This window comes from Acipenser ruthenus, chromosome 33, assembly GCF_902713425.1.
Source record: "Acipenser ruthenus chromosome 33, fAciRut3.2 maternal haplotype, whole genome shotgun sequence".
Lineage (NCBI taxonomy): Eukaryota > Metazoa > Chordata > Actinopteri > Acipenseriformes > Acipenseridae > Acipenser > Acipenser ruthenus.
The window spans coordinates 2,119,488-2,136,317 of NC_081221.1; the positions used below are offsets into that span (position 1 = coordinate 2,119,488).

Genomic DNA, 16,830 nt, shown 5'->3' on the forward strand with positions numbered 1-16,830 from the left:
TTGAGCTAATAACTTTCATCTGTTCTGAAGCTGCCGCTTATCATGCTACCTGTGCAGAATGATTAATCTGCGATTAGCTGACAAGATGTGAGCAGAAGTTAACTTTTTCCTTCTCTTGCATTTTGGGAAAGGAGCTTAGGAAGGGTAAAAGCCTGGGTCGGATCATGTGGATTGCTTTTTAGTTCTCGTTTGTTGGTTCGAATCAAGCCTCTAGTAACTGACGGTCATTAGCACTCATCATCGGCACCTTTGGAGGTAAAGAAGGGCATGGAAACGGATCTATGCCCAGAGAGAGTGGGCTGATGAAACAGTATGGCTTAGGGGCATGGGGGGGAAGATTTGGACGAAGGATACAAAGGCTCAAAAGCTGTTGCATACAAAATCTTAGGGATGAGGCAGTAGTTCAACCCTTCGTATCTAGTAACCTGGCCTAGTTGCCAGTATAGCTTCAGTACACTTGGGCCAACAGGGGAGCTTCATGTTCCACTGTTAATGACAATGACCCATTAGGCTTAACAAACTGAATGGCTTTTTCTCTTTATGAAAACAATCCCTCTCTCCAGTATGATAGGCAGACCATGTTTCTTGATTTGAGCTGAAATATGTTATATATACACTGCTGTGCAAAAGTCTTAGACATCTTACATTTCTACTCTGATACATTGTGAGCATCAACAATTTACCCAAAGCCTCCACTGGTGTTTTCTACTATTATAACAACCTTGATTTGCATAAAGAAGGAAAAACATTGAGTGAAATAGCTTGCATCACTAATTTTTCAAGGTGTGGTATCCAAAGCATAATCAACAAGTACAGAGAAACATCATCTGTAATTGACAAACCCAGGACTGGAAGACCCAAAAAGCTGTCTAACAAGGATGAGCAATACTTGAAAATAATATCCTTAAGGAATAGAAAGAAGACTAGCGTTGAATTGACAACAGAACTGGCAGAAGGCACAGGTGTCGATGTCCATCAAATCAACAGTACGAAGGTCACTCTTGAAATCAGGAGTTAAAGGATGTGTTGCAGTAAGAATACCTCTGTTAAGAAAGGGGAACAAGACTAAAAGGCTAAAATATGCACAAGAACACAGAAATTGGACTATGGAACAATGGTCAAAGGTGCTTTGGACTGTTGATGGATGGACACCTGTAGAGCAGAAAAATAGAAAAATACACGTCATAGGTCATTATAGGTCATATATATATATATATATATATATATATATATATATATATATATATGATCTAAAATGCATAGTTTTAGAAGAAATACAATTTGATAATGTACATTATAGATGATTATAGGGGAATAAATGGATAAACAGACTCAATACCACGATGCCTGAAGGGTTCAATAGAAAGGAATAGTACATCATTAACTATGTAGTAAATGAGATCACAAACACATTCATAGATTTAAATAGAAATAAGTGACCATAGTTACCATAGCATCTAAAGCAAATAAGTGAAAAATACTACAGGGTGCCATTTCTTCCCAACCCTGCTAATACTGCATATATATACATATTATATATATATATATATATATATATATATATATATATATATATATATATATATATATATACACAGTATTATTACTCTATCTGGTACGGTAGCTATGGGAATGTTTCTTGTTAAATAGAGAAGATGGACCAGAGTGTTGCACACACACATGCACACACACACACACTAACATGCTAATTCACTCTACTGCTCCAGCGAAGGTGTTATCTCTCCCTGACAAGCTCTCCTTGGCTTTGGCATTTCTTTTCCTTGGTTTAGTCGTGCTCACTCAACTAGACCGCCATCCCCACAGGTGGCAAGAAAAAAAAATCCTTATTTATTTCTTTTTGATATCCTTTTTTTTCTCCTGCTTGCATCCCTTCTGTTCGTAACCTGAGCTTTCGAATCACCAGCCCCAATGTCAGAGACTGCAGGGGCTAATTAACTCTTTCCTTCCTTTATCTATGGCTGCAGGGAGATAGCAGGTGCATAATGAGGACACTTGACAGTCAATGAATTGACCTGTAATTATCACTTCCAATGCTTCTATTATAAGGCAGTGAACAGAGAAACATTTCTGCCATCTCCAGCCGTAGAATGGCTTTCAAATTTTTGCTATCTACAAATCTGCAGGGGCTATACGCAGGAGTGAATTGTATATAGAACCGATATCATTACTGCAGTCTGAAGAAGCTGGAAGCTGATAAGACGTTCAAGCTAATTAATAATACTGTGTAAATCAATTACTTTTGTGTACAGAACAAATGTGTGCCTACACATTATTTATACTGTAAAACTTAAAATAATCGGCAGTCTCCAATACTCTTCAGGTCGCTATTAAACACAGGGGCTTCTGGGAAATATGGTAAATAGACACCAGGTCTCTTTTAAACACCGGGTTATGAATAATAATATAATGCGCATCATACTGCATGATCCAGTCAATACACACATGTGGCTGTACAGCGAGCTTACCAGTTTGTTTTTCAACAGCGATGACAGACCCTGAGGCTCAGGATGAATGATAAGAAAACTGAAATTTAACTTATTTTAAGGTACACGTAATGCATACAAAATAGGCACGTATGCTTTGATTTTGAGATAAAACTGGTACTTGTATTTGATTTTATTGTTAATCTTTAAACAGTTTGAAGCATTTTTGAGTGTGTTGTGGGCCAACAATATGAACCTGGTTCCCTGTAAGAGAAGACGACCACCAACCCCAAAGTCACATCGGTCGCCCTCACGGGTTCGATGGAAAAAGAGAAATGGCTTCCTCAGGATGACGGTTTTATTCCCTCGGTGGGCGGGACAGAGTGCGTCATCCCAGGAAGGGGCCTATCGGCAGCTCTGGTATAGAGAGCTCAGCGATACCTACCCAATGGGCAGGCATATCCCATACATGATGTCGTTGGTGGTCATCTTCAAATTGAAAGGGATTCGTTGCTGGTTAATTTGTCCATGCTTACCAATGTACACATTTTGAGGGTGAACAATAAATATAATGTGTTAATAAAGATGATACTTATTGCTTTTATTAATTTTAAAACCATGTTTGTTTGTTTTTTTATTGTGCTGCAAGCCTACCTTAATACATGCTTGTGTTCTGATATTTACAGGACTGTCTTTAGTGGATTTTACTTTATTATTATTACAATACAAACTGTTATTACCCACTGACACAACCTTTAATGACGTTGCTGGAATGTTGTAATTTGCTTATGTCGTTTCTATAAGGTTGTGTGCAGGCAGCTTTTTCATGATTGCATCTGAAGTATTTGCAGATGTTAGTGATCTTACATAATAGACGCCGAGTCTCAAATAGCCGCCGGTCTCCAATAGGTGCCGGGGCTACTGGCTAATATTGTAAACAAATGCCGGGGCGTTATATAGTAGTTTATACATAGGTATAGATGCAAGAAAGGTGATTGTAGAAATAGTGAGGAAAATGTAATTACTTCCTTAAAATGTGGGGCCTGTTTATAAATGAATTATAAATATATATATATATATATATATATATATATATATATATATATATATATATATATATATATATATTACTGTCGGCTCACTACAGTGACTTTTAAACAATGTTGTTATCATACTATTCCGATTATGTAATAATGTAATAAATAATCATTGAAGGCATGGGTTGTGGGTTTATATATATACATATTATGCATGTTAAAGTTATATATTTGAGAATATGTTAGTATTATATGATTGCATGCATGTAATTAACATTTTTTTTAGTATTTATTTAAAAAAAGAAATAGTAATGTAGACCAATATGCAAACGTACATATGTTTAGTTAATGTACATGTACGGTATTTGATGTGCAGATTACAAGGCTACTTGAAAAGCAAATCCATGCACACAGGCAGCATTGAATCCTTTATCCTTTATCACATCATTGCTTGTAAGACCCAAGCAAGGAATCCAGGCTTTTCAACAGAAATGCAGCTGACGCAGAGTCTGGATGAAGGTAGCAGGTACTGTAAGCCATCAGCTAACTCTCACGTTGGCAAGCTTTTCCACCAACATACCTAAAAGAGCTGGAATGACTCCGGAAAAAGCTAATTGGAGGCAGTGAAAACTTAGAAATACAAACAAGGATTTTTATTTCCTCCAGAACACAATAAGGGATAAGGTTCACACCGGCAGTTTTATAAAATATACAGGGCATGTTAAAAATTACCATTTAAAAAAAAAAAAAAAAAAAAAAAAAAAGCATAGTGAACATATAGCATAGTATAATAAATAGAGTAACAACAGCAGAACACAGTTGAATAATAGCATTTATCATATGGGGCTTCACAAATGTAGATATTCTAGGAATTCATTTTTTTTATTGTATTATCAGGGCAATTAAGATTAGGATTGCAATAATTGGATGCATTTCAGTTTGAGACTGAGAAGGATTAGGCAAAAAACGCTGGACTGACAATACAGTATCAGTCTTATGGTTTCCCTGCAGAAAACTATTTGCAATCCTACACACTTTTCAGCTAGCCAGCTATCTGCCTCCTGTTTTCAGAAAGTTTATCAGACAGCATGTATTAGATGGATCTCTTTCACAGTGAAGTCCTTTGGAGAATGCAGACATGTGATTCGCCGAATGTCATTTGAACTTCACCTATGCTATAAAACAGCCTAGGGTATCGCCTAACCACAACACACGTTCTGCAATTCATTTTTTTGGATTTATCCAACAATCTTCTCGGTTCTTTCTGGCAAGAATACCAAGAGCTGTACAACTATTATACACCGCAGTACAAGAGCTGAAGCACTTAAGTGTAGCTGTATGAATGACTTCTTGTCAACAGTATATAAAAAGTTGCTACACATTTTCTTATTGCTATACGACAGCTGCTCACGTACCGTACACATTTAAAGACCCTCAAACCTGAAACGATAAAGGAAAAAGTCTGTCAAGACTCACCTAAAAGCATTGTGTTCAGTAGAGTTGAGTTCAGCTTGACTTCTTGCTTGCTCCGTGCTCTGGTTTTCTCTTGATACTGTATCCCAATCTGTGCTCAGATTTGAAAATAAATACAAAAAAAAAACCCACCGAAAGGCTGTACAGAATGCCAGTGCACTGCGATTAGGGATTGGCTTTTCTCTCTCTCTCTCTCTCTCTCTCTCTCTCTCTCTCTCTGCTTTGTTTCCTCCGAATCCCAACTGCTACAACTCACTCCAGAGAATGATACACATGCACCTCAATTAAAAGCTTAATGGTCTACTGATCTGCTTGCCCTGGAGAAGGGTAGGCAAGGGGATTGAAGGGATTGGGAGACAGCCCCCACTCCTTCTCTTCCCAATCTCTCCCTCTCTTAACGCTACTGGCCACAGCTTAACCCAATCAGACGACACACAGGAGAAATTAACCACTGATGGAACCCCCCCCCCCCCCACCCCCCTGCAAAACAAAGCTTCGGTATTGGCATAAAATGAGATGGGGGGTTTGGTTGAAGCATAGAGGAAACAGCTACACATTTTTTTTATCTTTTCTATATTGCAGATTTCCATTCAGTGGCATTGCATTTTGCATTATTATTATTATTATTATTATTATTATTATTATTATTATTATTATTATTATTATTATTATTATTATTATTAAGACTTTTTTTTGACAGCTCAGAAAATTAAATTGGTGTACATCCATTCAGTAAACATTTTGACAAACCTACTGGTTTAAAGTTGTTACCCAGAAACAATGATCCTGTAGTTCTGTTGTTCTCAGGTCCATTCACACTTGGTTCATTTGGGCTGATTTTTTTCGAACAGAGTGCGGTTCGGTTCGTTTTGGAAGCATATGTGAACGCTCCAAAGTTCATTTTAATCGAACCAAACTGAGTCCTTCTCAAGAGGTGGTCTCAGTCCGTTTGACCGTGTTTGGTTTGTTTGTTTCAGTGCAATGTGAAAGCACAGTCAGTTCAGAAACATGCTGAAGTGAACCAGCAAAAAAGAGTCCTTTTGAAGTGAACTTTTGCACGGGGGTGGACGTGTCAAGACAAAAGCAACTGAGTTCTTTTCCCCCGGAGTTCATCTTCAAGTGAACGCAGTTTAGTTAGTCTAGAAACAAATCATATGTGAAAAGGCCCCTAATCTTGAAAGTACGCTAACATACGTCAACACACAAGTACTAGACTCTAGGGTTTTGTTAGCATATAAGTACTTGTTTAAAAAATCATATTAGGTTAGGTCTGTTTTCTGATAATGCACAGGGTTATTAACAGCAGTCACCAGTTTAGACGTATTTGTGCTTTCTGACTTTCCTTAGACCGAGTATAAAAAGCTGCCATGGTGAACATCTTTCTATAACCCACAGCCAAGTCTGCATTTTAAAAAAAAAAAGAAAAAAGTTAATTGAAGTGATATGGGAGCAACGTTTTGGTACCCCCATATAATAATGTGTGCTTTATATTATTTTTCTGTCTCGGTTGTTTTGAAAGGATATAAAACAGAGCAGGTGGCCTAACTGGGATAATTAGCCGATAAGATTCATGTCGTAAATTATTCATTTGTGCATTCAATATGGGATGGCAGGAACAATTACAATATTTGCATGCCGTAAAAGCCATGAGCAATAAATAGACACATTATATAGCATGCTCTTCCCAGCCACTCGCCCACTCACAGACACAGAACAACAACTTCTCTTCTCTCTTTCTCACTCCCTCGATCTTGGCTTTAAGTAAACTTGCCGAGCAGCCAAAGCAAAGAAACCTCCGGAGTGCTGAGACACAATGGCAACACTCTCACGTCCCAAGAATTCATCACTTCTTTTTTTATATTTCTTTTTTTCCTATCTCTGTTTGCACAGGGTGTGTGTGGAGGAGTGGTGGGGGAGTGGGGTTCAAAAATGTTTCCAGAGTCCTGGGAGGAGACTCGGAATGTTCAGATCTTGATGGGTCCCGAGTGAAAGCACTGCCACTCGGAATGCAGGAGGAGTCATGCGAATGGGGTTCGAATCCCGCTCATGCCAAGTTGTCGATCTTAGATGGGGACCCACATGGAGCGTTCCACTGGCCTTTGCGCTCCTGTTGGAAATGGTTGAGCGACCTCTACTGGTCAAACCTACCACGAGTCCAAGAGGAGCTTGGTAAAGTGCAGGAGTTCATTTGTGCACAATCGCACCCGATCAGAGATCTGGACAGGCGAGAATTATACAATTTGCAAATGAAAAACTTATTTTTGTTGCAAAAAAGAAAGCTGTGTACATACGTGCAACAAGGAAAACACTTTCCTGTTGCATGAATTGAATGACAAAAGTGTTCTGTCGCTCCTGTTCATTAGATTAGTCGGCCTGCCACTATTATTGTTCAAACCTTAAGAGTTTGTTAAAACATGGCTAGGCAAAGGTAGCTACGAACACCAACAATAAGGCATGATACCCACACGCATCTATGGAAGCTACTGCAGAGCAACAGTGCATTAGGCCTAGAATCAAAAATGCTATCCCTCTTCCTTAATTATAAGACCTGGCACCTTTTTGTTTACAAATTACCCCCTGGTAATGTGCAAAATAAATCTTTTAAATAAATCATAAATATATTCAAAACCACTTTCTTGTTCAGAAATCTAATTGGTATGCATTTGTTTTCTCTTGTAGTCCCAATACACCATTTATGCACACAGTTCACCTCAAAACAGCTCTAAACTTTTCGTACTGTTCTCCATAAAAAAAAGAATTTCCTTGCAAAGCACTACCATGTGTTTTTGTGTATAAACTTGCTTTGCAATCCAAGCTACTGTATGAAAGGTTGCTAGAAAAACAGCATGAATGCATGCATGCCCCATTTCAAACAGCATTACACTGGCAGGGGTGCTGTTAGAGAAAACCTAAACGATGTAAAGATCAATTTCTCTGGCTTGGCTTTGTAGCATGAGCCTCCTCCACGCGCAGCAGGGCTGGTTGCTGAGGTACTGCACAGGGCTCCCTGGCTACACAGTGGCTGCTGTGTCAACCCACAGTTTCAATCAGCATGTGTTTTTTGTTACATTTCCACAGCCTGCTTATCAACCAAGCTGATTAGCAGTGCACTGCATGCGATTTATAGAAAATCTGCATGTAGCTGTACAGGGCTCCCTAAATCACCAATGCCCATTGCTGCTCTACCAGTAAAGAAACCAGTACTCCAAACTACTGCTGCCCAGTGGTGTTGTCCTGAATCTGAAGGTACCAGAATGCCACTAAAATATAGATTTTATCAAACAATAATTATATGAATTCACATTTTATTTCTGTCCTGAACTTCTAGTAACACATGTAATAGGTAATGCATGTATCTTCTGATAAGTAGCCACTTCACTGTATGCCATTGGTTTGTGTTTAAGTCCACATTCTTAGCCGATGCACTGTTGCTGTCGTCTGCGACAGCATTTTTAGCCTTCTTAAGCAGTAGTTCGTAATAGAAGAAGCTCATAATCATCTTTTCATTGCATCAAGAGGACTGTTGACTGAATCAGACAGTTGTGAGGGAGATGTAAGTCATGTGACTTAGCTTGCCTATTATGCGTGTTCTGACTCGACTACACCACGGCTGCTACCACTATGGCTGAGTTATAGCAGGTGTGCTCACACACCATTCCTAAGACATGTCAGTTTGGTTTTGACTAACTCCGACATGCCCATAAACAAAATAAAAATCCCTCACTGTATTAAGTGGCCTAATTGGGGAAATTATTTTCAAACAACTAGCAGATGAGGTCCGCGGTGCTGCAGCACAAAGTAATGGCAAAGTATTCAGCCGCTTGTAAATCTTTCTCCACTGCAAATCCTTTCAAATTAAAAAAAAAAGAAAAGCTGCAATTATATACCGAAGGGGTTATTTTCTCAATAGAGGTATGTGGCATGGATAGTGTACCATATCAATTTGGTTTATTTTTTGAAAGATAATTTGATGCATGAAAATAACAACGTCACTGTGGTAGACTATTATCACCCCCTATGCTGTACAAGTTTTTTTTTTCTTTCCAAGGATATGAACTTTGTTTGCAGAAAGATTTTCTGTTTTTCAATGGCAAAAAAATTTTGTTAAGGCGTTTTTGATGATGTCATCATCGCCCATCCTCAAGGTAACAACACCCCCTCACCCCCTTCTTTGATGATGTCATATTTACAGTATATTGGTGGATTACAGAGTTAATTTAATTTATATGCACTATTGCGATCTGTGATCTTGTGAACATGGCATCACACGTTACATTCACACATACAGTGTTATATCTGATTTATCTATTAAGCTTTTGTTAACAACACTGAATAGTACGTGTGCACACTTTTCCACAGTATTGCAACAAAAACAAAACACAATTTCCTTTTCAGTGAGTCCAGCTGGGACTCGAGGTCTGATTGCTCAGCCGTGCGAATGCCCAGGAGGTCGGAACCCAGAACTGTCTGCCGGGAGCGTAGCTTCTTGTGAATCCTTCACTCGCCCTCTGATACTGTTTACTCAAAATGCCTTTGTAATACAGGCAAGTGCTTCTGTTTGCCAGATGCATTTTAATCTCATTCACAGAGTGTATCCCACATGCACGTCCTAATCATCCCTTATCCCGCAATCAATGTATCGTTAAAAATATCTGATAGTTTTACAGATCCCTAAATTGAGTCTTGGATTTCCTTAGTTCAAGTCTAGTGTTAATCAGGGACTGTGAAACCAGCTGCACAGTGAGGACCCTGCAGAAAATAGGTGTGGACACTGCCTCTTTTGTGTGGGGTCGTGAGATGTCACAGCAAATCACAGTTAAACTGAGTTTGAAACACAGCTGTGCAAAGGGAAATGCAATCAACTGCTGGATTTTTCAGCAGTATGTTGTAGACAGTAAGTACCATCCATGCTTTGGGGTTGTAGTCAAATATTTGAATAGAAAGATGTAAAAATAAATTGCAATTTATAACAGCACGACAAGTAGTGTACTCTCTAAACTAAACTGTTATTCGTTCAAGGAAGACGAGGATAAAGATGAGACATTTAAAAGACAATCGCCGTTGAAGAGCTGTGCTGGTCTGCCACTGTATAAAGCAGGATCTGTTTCTCTATCTCTGTCTCAATGTCAGCTCCAGCCAATCCCTCTAGCTATGCAGCCGGCAGAGCTCATACACATCCAGAATGGATGGCAGGTCGATGAGAGACCGGAGCTGCTCAATTTATTTCCCCCCTCTGTCCAGCGAGAATCTGAGCATTCCTGGGCAATGAAAGAGACTCTGTGTGTTGGTAAGTGCAGGGGTGAAATTCTGCCGGTAACTCCACACTCTTATTTTAATGCCGGTACTGAGTACCAGGACTTACTTCATCTGCTTTTCATCCAATGCAATTGCATTCCGCAATGTTCCAGAAATGTGCTTTCATACAGCACAGTTCATGCTGCTTGCATTCTGTTTCCTAATACTGTTTCCCTGTTTCTTAGCTGCTATTGGCCACCATTAAAGTCAGTATAATCACTGCGTGTTGATTGACCGAGCTTTCATTCTGATTGGATTTCATTTTGGCATGCGTCACAAATCTCTGCCCATTTCGCTTTGTGTCAGTGCTCATTGGTTGATCAACGAGAGAAGACTTTAGCAGTGAGACGTGAAAACAGTGGCATTGGAGTAATTATTATTTTCTTAAGTTCTATCTGAATATTCGAACGACCATTGCTGCACATGAATTTGAAGGCAAAAATTCACGTTAGTGTCCGCCATAAATTACAGTTGATAAATATTAGAAATAATTATCACAACGTGCTTTGTCTTGCACCGATTTATAAAACGGAAAGTGATGTGCAGGACAGTAGGGATTAACATATAAAAAAAGGATCAACAAAGTACAGTGCTGCTTCAGATTTGGCGAGCAAGTCAGAGTCAGGATACAGATGCAGGTGTGCTTCGCCTTTTCCAAACACTGGCCCAACTTGCAAGGTAAATGTTAAGCACAGTGATCAAAGTTTTGTTTTGTTGTGATCCTAGTATTTTTTGTTATGACGACTGTAAATGCGCAATGCCCCCTTTTCTACAGTTTATTTCAGTTAAATCTGAGTTTGCACTTATCTAAACCACAGTAATGATATTACTTTATGAAAATGTGTAATTTGTCACTTTGTTATTGTGTAGGAACCACAATGCCAGAGATTAAAAAAACGAAAAGAAAAACCCCAAAACCTGATGTCTACTTTTATACTGTTTCTGCCTGAAATATACTAATCTTTTTCTGGAATAGATCATGGTACAATTCATCTACACAGAACACCCAATAGAGAAGCACACAGAACTTGTAGGATGAGTAATCTGTAAAAAAATAAAAATAAAAAAAATAACAGGGATATATGTTCCAATCCAAGGTTATCAATGTAGCACGGCCAGGTCCTGATGTCGATGAGCACCCAGGGTCTTGAAAGTACAGGGGAGGATTTCAAAGAATACAATATAGATTGAAATGGCCGAGTCATTTTTTTAAGAGTAGTGTCTGGTACATAAAAAAGTAGAGGGATATTTCAGCCCGTATTGCACATCTCTCTCTCTCTCTCTGGACTGGAAACGACATCTAGTTCAGCTGCATAAGGAGAGTTCAATCATCAAGTTCCCTAAGCTGATTTTAATCATCACCATCATCATCAACAACAGGAGTAGAAGCATCGCAGGGATGATTAAGAGATCTTCTTTCTTACCCAAGCTGCTTTTTATAATCAGGAGAGAGTACTGCACATGTATTATTTATTTATAGATCACTCTTATGAAAAAATATGGTGTCTTATTTCCGGTATCCTTATCATCAGGGGAAGGGGAAGACTTAGATGATATCATGAAACAGTGTTTACACATAACATTTTAATAGGTTATTTAATTTAACTCAGATTTAAATATATGTCTGTTGAAGGAGCAGCTCCATTTGTATACAATTACTGTACACACTAGATTTTGGGACCACATTGATCTTGAAATACTTATTCAGAAGAAAAAAAAACAAACTGTTGTACTTTTCCTATATGTGCAAGAATGGCTTATCCTAGTCTACAGAAACGTTAAGGATGAATTTATTGCTGTCTATTAGTTTTTAAAAGGTCAGGGTTACTTTGAAATTGACTTGTCCAACTGGTCAATTTGATTTCTTGGAAAGGGACGCTATACCAGGAATGGTGATTTTTAAAGGATCTTTACCATGCTTTACCATGCACCTGTATGATTTACTATGCTTTCAGTTGGCTTTGCTACACTTTGCTAGGCTTCTACCCATGCATACCACTTGAGAATTAAACTTGAGGGTTAGTTCTGCAAAAAAAGTATAAATCTGTGACTGAACAACCTTTTGTGCTTGTCAAATCTTTTTTTTTGTGAGCAGGATTATAAAACAACACTGTTCAGTACTGCTTTTTTGTTCAGGATGGGGGTGGGGGTGGGGTGGGGTGGGGCGGGGAGTGCTTCTCAAATCACTATGAAAACAAGAAGAGGTACTTATAGCCCTAACAAAAAGCATGCATTTACAACGAGCCCTGGAGAATGCTGGAAATGCATTTAGATTCTGGGTGGTTTGCACAGGAGATATTTTGATCTCTACACAGAAGTACACTGGAACCCCAATAAAATTGAGTTTTAGACCAACCTTTTATTCTGATGAGTTTCAGTTGATTGCCCACTAAATTACCAATCGCTCAATGGTTCTGTATAGACTATAGGATCGTTAGAGGTGCTATGATGAAGTACAGCACATTTCGGATGTGATGATGGTGATTTCTACACCCTTGTGCATTGCCCTCTGACCCAGCTCTGGCACTTCATGGATAAACAGCTCCCATGTAAATGTGTTTAATTAGCTGTCATCACACTCATCATCCCCATCAGCCCTGGCCCTCAATCTCTGCTCCTGACATGACATCACGATCTTCAGCCAATCCGCTCGACCTTGACGCTGTCGGTATGGTAACCAGCCTTGCCTCACAAGGGCATAGACAAGGGGTCATTCAACCTGAGTGTCAAAAATAGCATTGTGAGAATAATGTGTTGTAAATGAAAATAACAATGCATAACTAAACAATTGCAGGAAAGCCTGCTTTACTCCAGATACCTGGACTAACCGGTCTGATAGTCTTAGCAGCCAGTGAAACCCTCCTAAAGTTTAATTGCTTTTTCAATGCAAGTAAATGATAGAGTCACCTTGAATAAGCCGCCATCTGTCTTAGGCAGCCAGTCAGTTTTCACTGTAGCAGCTACACTGTGACAAGTACGAACGATACAAAGAAAGAGATTATAAAAAATAAATTTAACCTGATTGCTTTTCTCTCACATGGATAGTACTTACATAAGCATAGCCAGTCAGCAGAACGTAGTAGGGTCACTAATCGGCAGACCAAAAGATTCAGTTGGCCAGTTTTGCTAGCACTTAGCAAGCTACTAGCTAGCTAGTCAACTATCTTTTTATTTAGCTGTTTAAAATAAAATAACCAATATCTTAAAATAGAAAAGTAACGTTTGGTAGAAATCCACTCAGCTTGTCTATATGATCAAAGGATAATGTGTTATTTTCTTCTTTTTTTAAGGAAGTGAATTAGATTTCAGACTGCTACCTAGAACGGCTTTATAAAACTAGCCCCTGTTCTATAGAAGGCATACACCGCATTCCATTCCAGTTCCACAAAGGGGTTTCATTCAACTCAGTTAGTTCTTGTTTAACCGGAATGAGAGCACACTGAGGTTTGCATCTCATGTGCAAAGGGGTCTGGAGAGACTGCAGCAGCACCCAGTTACAAACTGAGGTTTGCATCTCATGTGCAAAGGGGTCTGGAGAGACTGCAGCAGCACCCAGTTACAAACTGAGGTTTGCATCTCATGTGCAAAGGGGTCTGGAGAGACTGCAGCAGCACCCAGTTACAAAGAAATGACCATTCCATTGTTAACTACTCCACAACACAGCACATTCAAAAATTACACATCTTCTTCAGATATAACTGAGTTTTAGCAAAATATGGTTCTGTACGATTTAGACACTGTACAGAGTGCATTTAAATCCATAATGAATATACCTAAGGGTACGGACCTAGTATTTCAAAGACCTTTGATTAGCCTACAGAAACAAAGATTAATGCTACTGAATTAAAATACAAATGAGACCATGGCCATTATGGCAGTTTATTAGAATCAGCTTGAAACTTATTGATCCCCTGTTTATTACCGACACTGAAGGGAAGCCAAGCATGGTTATTATAGTTGATGACATCAATGACCGCCCAATTAGGGTGTGAAGAGGAAATGATGGCCAAAGTTCAATAGCAAGCTTTTATCTGAAATCTATCGCAATGCCTTAACAAGAAAGACATACGTTTACCAGTACTTTAAACAACCTGTATTTTCCTGGGGCCATTATTTTCCTGTCTGTAATGAGGTGTATATTTTATAATGAGAGTTTAAGGGTCATTTTAATAGGGCTTTGATAAAATTGAGAGCCAACATGCATGTTTTTGTATTATGGACCTACATCAAAGGCAGCTATAAAGAGTGTTCAAAATACTTAATGAAGGCAGCTCTGGCAGTTATGCCATCCAAAGTGGCCCCAGATCATTTGAAAACAAGTGTTTTTGTGCGTGTTAAAAAATGTCAACCTGTTTTGATGTTTTTGATGAGCACTTTCAAGCACTTAAGCAGGGTAGTGAACAGGATGGTAAACTATGGTAGGATAGCTGGAAAATAAAAGATTCATTATGGAATGAAATATCTATAGGAGTGGCTACTCAATTCCAATGGAATTCATAGGAAATTGTATCCGTTGCTGATCTAAAGGTCCCTGATAACACAGTAAGAGCTTATGGATGTTAGGGATCATTACTTAGCTCTTCCTAGAATCCAAACAGATTTTTTTTTGTAAACATCCATTTGCTTACACAGCATCATGTAATAACCGGTCACCTGATTTCTGTGTTTTAAAACAAGTCGTTTTAAATGATTTTTATTTTGTTTGCCATTGTTGTTTTAAATTATGATCCCTTTGCTTAATCTGATCGATGGATTGTTGGTTGTTTTTTGTCATGCTGCTGTGACTACAATGTCCCTGGGAAAGAGGTACTTGCATCTAATCACGTAGAATTTTTTTAGAAATAAAATAAATAAGGTGCCACTCCAAGTTGGAGAATAGCAAAACAGCAACATTTCCTTTATCCGGGTCTTAAAAAAGCATCCTTGTAAAACATGTGGTCAAGTGTGCTCCTTCAATAAAGCATCTTTGTATTTCTTGTCTGCACAGATAACCCAGCGACACTGCCTAACACTGACTAGCACTGACAGATTTACACTTGACTTCAAACCACTGGAATCCAACCAATTTGCATCACTAGCCTTTTCTCCAAACTAGGATATTTCAGTTTTTTGTTTTTTTTTAACACAGATCATCCACCGCAATCACCATCAAACCACCGATACAAGACTGTCCACTTGCATGTGTTTATTGCACTGGTGTAGCAGATTTGTACCATCTACACCGTTACTGTTATGTGGCACCACAGCATTGCAATGAACCAATACACACTAGAAGTTGACTGCCAGCATGATAGCAGTGCTACTGTACATGGGCCAAACAAACCACTGTGCAATATTAGTTACAAATCTATTGTGTTGCCATTGCTGTTTACTGATGTGGATTGCTAATGGTTCTTCTGGGGTTTCTTCAGGGTAATAAACTGGGATTATAATGGTAAACCAATGGGCTATAAAGGGTAGTTAATTGAACTCATGGCTTAAAATACTGAGTTCTGACCCGTTCCGGCTCAACTACACCACTACGGCGATATCAGAGAAACATTGTCTAGTTTACAGTATAGCAATAGGGCAGAAATTCAAAGGAGCAGTACTATCTTCTGGTTTAATTGGCACAGCTTGAGGGATCACATTTACACTGCCATGAGCGGAAGTAAGACCCACCCATAGAGCGTTGCCATGTCATGCAGCCAGACCTTGTCTCACATCTGTCTTCCCAGAGGCTCAGCTGTGACTTGCACTTTGTGTCGCACTGTCATTGACTAGTAATCCACTGCGTTACACCTCAGAAACAAGAAAACTGTAGCGAAAGCAAATTGCAGATACACAACTATAAGAGATGTGGTTAACTGTGCAATGAAAGCCATTAAATATAATTTCAATATAAGATATAATACAATATAATAACATATAAGATCAAAACCCAGATACCACTTAAAACCCATTTCATTATGGTCTAATACAAGGCTGTTTTACATGCACACTGTAAGGCAGTTCAGACAACTCAGCCAATGTTCCCTGATCTAAATATTTAAAGTTTGTTAAGGTACAGGGTGTCATCGCTGGCCAAAATCGGGAACAGAGAGAACATCCCTGCCAATATTTGACAGAACAAAAATGGTTCTTACTAGTTTAAGTCGGTTTACTTTCAGCTTTCTCCTAGTCTCGCAGTTGTATGGGAATTCTCCTTCTATTACTTGCAGCAGCAGGAGGGTACAAATGAAATCAACCGCTGTACAGCTCAGGAAACAACAGATCATTATAAAAAGGGATTGCTTTTTATATCCCTAATTTTTTTTTTTTTTTTCATGTAACAGTTTACAGAAAATACCTAACATTCTCAAAGCCGGATTCGAACCCGAGGTGAAAGATACGTGAGGCTAGTGAATGCACCTGCTTGCTACGCCACCAGGACACTCCGCTCCCTGACTCAACGTCAAGACTGCCCTGGAAAGAGTCCCAGGGGAGCCGTGAGCAAGCTGTCGGAGGATGACCTCATCAAACAAAGGCCTTTGCATAGTGACGTGCCAGCTCAGTGCGTTTCCGTGCGTGGATGCCAGGGACATAACTGTCCTCTAGCAGAC

General features: G+C 39.0%; 1 protein-coding gene across 4 annotated transcripts in view; it reads right to left on the minus strand.

The window, feature by feature from the left end:
• The window catches only part of znf385c (zinc finger protein 385C), a 125,336-nt gene that overhangs the window by 56,194 nt on the left and 52,312 nt on the right, over positions 1–16,830 (minus strand). Inside the window, exon 1 of one of the 4 annotated variants that reach the window (XM_034055291.3) lies at positions 4,958–5,303. The exons of the other annotated variants lie outside the window; for them this stretch is intronic. Coding sequence (XP_033911182.3) covers positions 4,958–4,967 — 10 coding nt within the window. The 5' untranslated portion in view covers positions 4,968–5,303. Of the gene's footprint in view, positions 1–4,957; positions 5,304–16,830 lie in introns of those variants that run through there. 4 annotated transcript variants of the gene reach the window in all.